General features: G+C 60.7%; 1 protein-coding gene across 1 annotated transcript; it reads left to right on the top strand.

The window, feature by feature from the left end:
- The first annotated feature begins 1138 nt into the window (after positions 1 to 1138).
- On the top strand, positions 1139 to 5498 carry LOC134542123 (toll-like receptor 6). Its single transcript, XM_063386089.1, has one exon. The coding sequence runs from the start codon at positions 1219 to 1221 to the stop codon at positions 4939 to 4941; it is 3723 nt and encodes a 1240-aa protein (XP_063242159.1). The 5' UTR covers positions 1139 to 1218; the 3' UTR covers positions 4942 to 5498.
- Positions 5499 to 5886: the final 388 nt, after the last annotated feature.

Below are 5886 nucleotides of genomic sequence, written 5' to 3'. Positions count from 1 at the left end.
ATTTTATGGTGATACAGTTGTATTCATGTAAATGTAACAAATTTACTTTTCTGTAAGTTTACATGAATATTTCTGTCGTAATTTAAAAAAAAAATACAGCGTAATAACTGTTTTTCATCTTTCACTTGAAATCACAGTGTGGTTTACACGAAACGAATTACTGTAAGTTTTATGGTATTGGATAAATCATATCAGGTAAGACGGAGCGTGTAGACGGTAAAACGTATTACCTAAACGGGACGAAAACCACAGATAAATCGAAATACTGAACGATGCGGCATTGTTTTCCGGGAATTAATAGGATGCTGTGAAACAGCCAGTATCATGCACTATACTCTTTTTTTTAATATGGCTTACTAACTCTAAGAATTGATTGTACGCACTGTAATCCGTACATAGATAACTGCGCCAGTCGTTTTAACCCCACAGTTGTTTCAATACATTTATGTACGTATATTGGCTTCGTTTGAAAAACCATTCTTTTGACCATAGTATTCTTGCTTTTCTCTTTATCTTGAGCGGATGCAGTTACCCAAGGCAAATAGTCAACCACAACAGAGCTTCCTCTATTGCGGATATCCTTAAACTATTCCGTGGAGGTTGGAAGGTATGGGGAATAAATGAGGAAAAGTTGAGAGGTGTGTACACCGCACAAAACAAACGTTTTATCGCACGTTTTGCATCACCTATAGACGTACGTGTAAACCGCCCTTAAGCGTGATACCTTCGAAAATATTTCAGTGACATATAGTAATGTTCTGAAATTTGGCTATTGTGTAGCTACAATAAGATACTGACATCTTAGCGGATCCTAAGCGTTTCGAGATGTGATGCTAATTTCATTTGATTGCGCTGGCCAGAATGAGCGTTTAGCCACATCAGTATCAGCACGCGGAACTGAGAAAGTCCTCGCAGCCGGAAGCCACGTCGCGAGGCAGTTCCCCTCCACGGGCACAGGCTCCTCCCACCGCGGGGCGCGGCAGCCCACTGGCGTGCCTTCTGCCCGCCCACCGGCCCCTCCCCCTGCGCGCGAGCGGCCGCGGCAGCGCCTGCCACCTGGCGGCGCGCGCGGGAACCTCCACGGAGCGGTGGTGGGGGCTCAGAGTAGAGCCGGAGTGGCGGCGGAGCAGCGCCCAGTTGGCAGCTCGCAGCCGCCGCGAGAGGAGCTGGTGCCGGGCGCGAGGTGCGGGCCAAGTGTGGGATGCGCCGCGCGTGAGCATGCTGGTCGTGACGGTGGTGCTGCTGGCCGCCGTGGCGCGCGCCCAGGACGGCTGCGAGTGGCGCCGCGAGGCCGAGGACTCGCGGGTGTCGGTGGTGCTGGCCTGCCGCCTGCGCACCATCTCCGGGACGCGCGGGCTGCTCGCCGACATGACGCCGGCGCAGCTGGAGCGCGTGACGGCGCTGCGGCTCGAGTGCAGCGACGTGCTGTTCTTCGAGAGCTCGCTGGAGGCCGGCTTCCTGGCGCCCGCGCGCCGCCTGCGCGACCTGCGCCTCGAGCACTGCAAGATCCGGCGCGTGCCCCGCCTCGTGCTGTCGTCGCTGCGGGAGCTGCGCCACCTCTCGCTGCGCACCCACAACACCGAGTGGTCCGCCATGACCATGGACTTCGACCCGGAGAGCTTCCGCGGCCTGGCCGAGCTGCGCAGCCTCGACCTCGCCGACAACAACATCTGGAGCCTGCCCGCGGAGCTGTTCTGCCCGCTGTACGGCCTGGCGAGCCTCGACCTGAGCCGCAACCGCCTGCGGGACGTGGCCGAGCTGGGGTTCTCCGACTGGGGGCAGGGCCCCGCCGCGCCGGGCAAGACCTGCAACGGCGCGCTCGAGACCCTCGACCTGTCCGCCAACGGCATCGCCGCCGTGCCCGACAACGCGCTCACCAGCCTGCGCTCGCTGAGGCGGCTGCTAATGCAGGACAACGCCATCGCGTCGCTGGCGGACCGCGCGCTCGTGGGGCTGTCGTCGCTGCAGGTGCTGAACGCGTCCAGCAACCGCCTGGTGGCGCTGCCCCCGGAGCTGTTCCAGAGCTGCCGCGAGGTGAAGGAGGTGTATCTGCAGAACAACTCCATCAGCGTGCTGGCTCCAGGGTTGCTGGAGGGCTTGGACCAGCTCCTGGTGCTTGATCTGTCGGGCAACCAGCTCACCAGCAACTGGGTCAACCGCGACACCTTCTCCGGCCTGGTGCGCCTCGTAGTGCTCAACCTCTCCAGCAACTCGATCGCGCGCGTCGACGCGCACGTGTTCCGCGACCTGTACAGCCTGCAGGTGCTCAACCTGGAGCGCAACGGACTGGAGGTGATCGCCGACGGGGCGTTCGCCGCGCTCAGCAACCTGCACGCGCTCACGCTGTCGCACAACTCGCTCGCCAGCCTCGAGCCGCACCACCTCGCGGGACTGTACGTGCTCAACCAGCTGTTCGTGGACGGCAACCACTTGTCCGTGGTGCACCCGCGCGCGTTCGAGAACTGCACGAACCTCCAGGACCTGGGGCTCAGCGGCAACCTGCTGGAGGAGGTGCCGGAGGGACTGGGTCGGCTGCGGCACCTCAAGACCCTCGACCTGGGCGACAACCTCGTCTCGGAGGTACGCGGCGCCGCCTTGGAGGGTCTCGACCAGCTCTACGGGCTACGGCTCATCGGCAACCGCATCGTTAACGTGACGCGAGACGCGTTCGCGGCGCTGCCCTCTCTCCAGGTGCTGAACCTCGCCGCTAACCGCGTGTCCCGCGTCGACCCGGGCGCGTTCGGCACGGCGCCGTCTCTGCGCGCGCTGCGGCTGGACGGGAACAGGCTCGCGGACCTCGGCGGCGCGCTCGCGGACCTGTCGGGTCTCGTGTGGCTCAACGTGTCGGACAACCAGTTGCAGTGGCTGGACCTGGCGCGGCTGCCCGCCAGCCTCGAGTGGCTCGACATGCACCGCAACCTCGTGTCCGAGCTGGCCGGTCGGCGGGCGCCGCACCTCCGCGTTAAGACGCTCGACGCCAGCTTCAACCGCCTCACCGAGCTGGCCGAGTCCTCCTTGCCCGACAGCGTCGAGAGCGTGTTCCTCAACGACAACTTCATCGCGGCGGTGCGCGCCGACGCCTTCTTCGGCAGGCCGAACCTCACCCGGGTGGTGCTGTACGCCAACCAGCTCCAGACCATGGACCTCGTGGCGCTGCGGCTGGCTCCTGTGCCCGAGGACCGCGAGCTGCCGCAGTTCTACATCGGCGGCAACCCCTTCCACTGCGACTGCGCCATGGAGTGGCTGCTGCGCGCCGGCCAGCTGGGGCAGAGCCGCCAGCACCCGCGCCTCGCGGACCTGGACAGCGTCACCTGCACCCTGTCCTACCCCGTCGACTCCCCTCCGCGCCCTCTGCTCGACCTCTCCCCGCAGCAGCTGCTCTGTCCCTACGAGGCGCACTGCTTCGCGCTGTGCCACTGCTGCGACTTCGACGCGTGCGACTGCGAGATGACGTGTCCCGCCGGCTGCCGCTGCTTCCACGACCACGCGTGGTCGGCCAACGTGGTGGACTGCTCGCGCGCCGGGCTCACCCGGGTGCCGCCCCGCATCCCCATGGACGCCACCGAGATCCGCCTGGACGGCAACGACCTGGGCGAGCTGGGCAGCCACGTGTTCATCGGCAAGAAGAAGCTGCGCGCGCTCTTCCTGAACGGCAGCAACGTGGCCGCCATACACAACCGCACGTTCAACGGCGCCACGTCGCTGCAGGTGCTGCACCTGGAGGACAACCAGCTGGAGGAGCTGCGCGGGTTCGAGTTCGAGCAGCTGGACCGCCTGAGCGAGCTGTACCTGGACCGCAACGACATCGCCCGCGTCGGCAACACCACCTTCCAGGGCATGCGCGCGCTCGAGGTGCTGAGCCTGGACGGCAACCGCATGCGGGAGTTCGCGCCGTGGCGGCAGCTGCCGGCGGACGGAGCGCGCGTGTCGCTGCGAGGCAACTCGTGGGCGTGCGACTGTGCGTGGGCGGCGCGCATGGAGGAGTGGCTGAGGAGGGGCGGCGCCCCGCAGGACGTGTCGTGCGCCGGCGGACAGACCCTGGTGCAGGTGGCGGCCCGCTGTCGGGAGCGAGCCTCCGCCACGGCCGTGCGCGCCTCGGCCCCGCGCGCCCCCGGCTACCTGCCGCTGCTGGGAGCCTGCCTCGCCGCGGGCGCGCTGGCGCTGCTGGCCGGCCTCGCCTACCTGTTCCGCCGCCCGCTGCGCCTCTGGGCGCACGCCCGCTGCGGCGTCCGCGTGTTCGAGGGCGACGCCGAGGACCGCGACCGCCTGTACGACGCCTACCTCATCTGCGGCGCGCGCGATCGCGACCCCATCGGGCTGGCCGTGGCGTGCGCGCTCGAGCAGGCGGGCTTCGCCGTGTGCCTGCACCACCGCGACGCGCCCTCGGGCCCGGCCTACCTGCCCGAGAGCGTGCTGGGCGCGGCGGACGCCTCGCGCCGCCTGCTGCTCGTGCTGTCGCCCGCCTTCCTGCGCGGCGAGTGGTCGCGGCCCGAGCTGCGCGCCGCCGTGCGCGCCGCCGTCGCGAGGCGCCGCCCCCGGCGCCTGGTGCTGCTGCTGACGGCGGCGCCGGCGCAGCTGCCCCTGGACGCGGACCTGCGGCCGCTGCTGGGTGCCGCCGCCGTGGTGCGCTGGGGCGAGCGCAGGTTCTGGGAGAAGCTGCGGTTCGCGATGCCCGACCCGCCGCGGCCGCCCGCCAAGGCCGGGCCGTCGCCGCTGGACGCGTGGCACAGGTACGCCGCCACGCCCACGCCCACGCAGTCCACCTACGTGTCGGAGAACTCTTCGCAGCGCACCACGGACCACGAGGAGGACGAGGACGAGGCGTACGCGCGCGCTCGCGGCTACGTGTCGGTGGACGGGGCGCTCAAGCCGCACCACGTGTACAGCACCATCCCCGACCAGGGCGCCGCGCCGCCCCGCGGCCGCACCTACTTCGTGTAGGCCTGCCGCACCACAGTTCCTCGCCCCCTCGCCGCAGCCAGGTAACTGCTCGCTCCTACCGTAGCACTTGCTGTCCGTGTGCTGCCTCCAAGCTGTGATATCCACTATCTAGACCCGCGCGCGGTGCGAGTATCGCCAAGCCACACGTACTGACACTCACGGGAAGTCAACCAACTATTTATCTTTTTTTTTTTTTTTTAAATTGTGTGTCGTAACAATTCTTGTCTTCTTATCGTTACCGTTTGCATATATTGATTGAGAGATGAAAGAGTTATATTGAGGAAAAAAAAACACTTAAAATAAAATGTACTCTCAGTATTTAAACAGAACTTATGACTACGTACATCGCAAGACTGAAACAATAAACCTAAGTGTTTTTTTTAAGACATCGGTATAAATGTTGTACATTTTAAAGAGAAAATACTTAGCACAGTTTTATGCCCTTAATACGAAGATTAAAAAAAAATTGCACTGTCTCTATTTACTTATTACGGTGTGTACCATTCTATTTATTCCAATTTTGTACATATGTAAGTACGTTTTACCATTATTTTGAAATAAAATGTTAATGAAAGAAAAAGTTACGTGTTTTACATTTATTAATAATTGTTGTCATTTAAGTTCCAATATAACCTGTGGCCAACTTAAATTTTAAAATATTTGCATAAACTCGTTGAATTTGAATACAGTGGAAATGTCAATAACTTACATTATATGCATAATCATTTTGTTAACTAATTAGGTTCAGTTTTAAAACCTTATCTCTTGTTACTTCCGAAACAGTTATACAGTAAAGTGTAAGTAGGATAAGTACATGTTAAAAGGTTCAAATAGTTTATTTTTGTTACAATCTGCATAAATGACAGTAAAATATTTAATAAGTTTTCCAACGATGTACAAAGATTTCCTAAGGAATTATTTAATCAAAATAACTAAGTTAGGCCT

Source organism: Bacillus rossius (genome assembly GCF_032445375.1).
Source record: "Bacillus rossius redtenbacheri isolate Brsri chromosome 4 unlocalized genomic scaffold, Brsri_v3 Brsri_v3_scf4_2, whole genome shotgun sequence".
Classification (NCBI taxonomy): Eukaryota; Metazoa; Arthropoda; class Insecta; order Phasmatodea; family Bacillidae; genus Bacillus; species Bacillus rossius.
This window is presented reverse-complemented; position numbering and strand designations above follow the sequence as displayed.

Coding starts and splice junctions, on each gene's coding strand:
- LOC134542123 (XM_063386089.1), top strand. CDS start 1,219: ATGCTGGTCGTGACGGTGGTGCTGCTGGCCGCCGTGGCGCGCGCCCAG.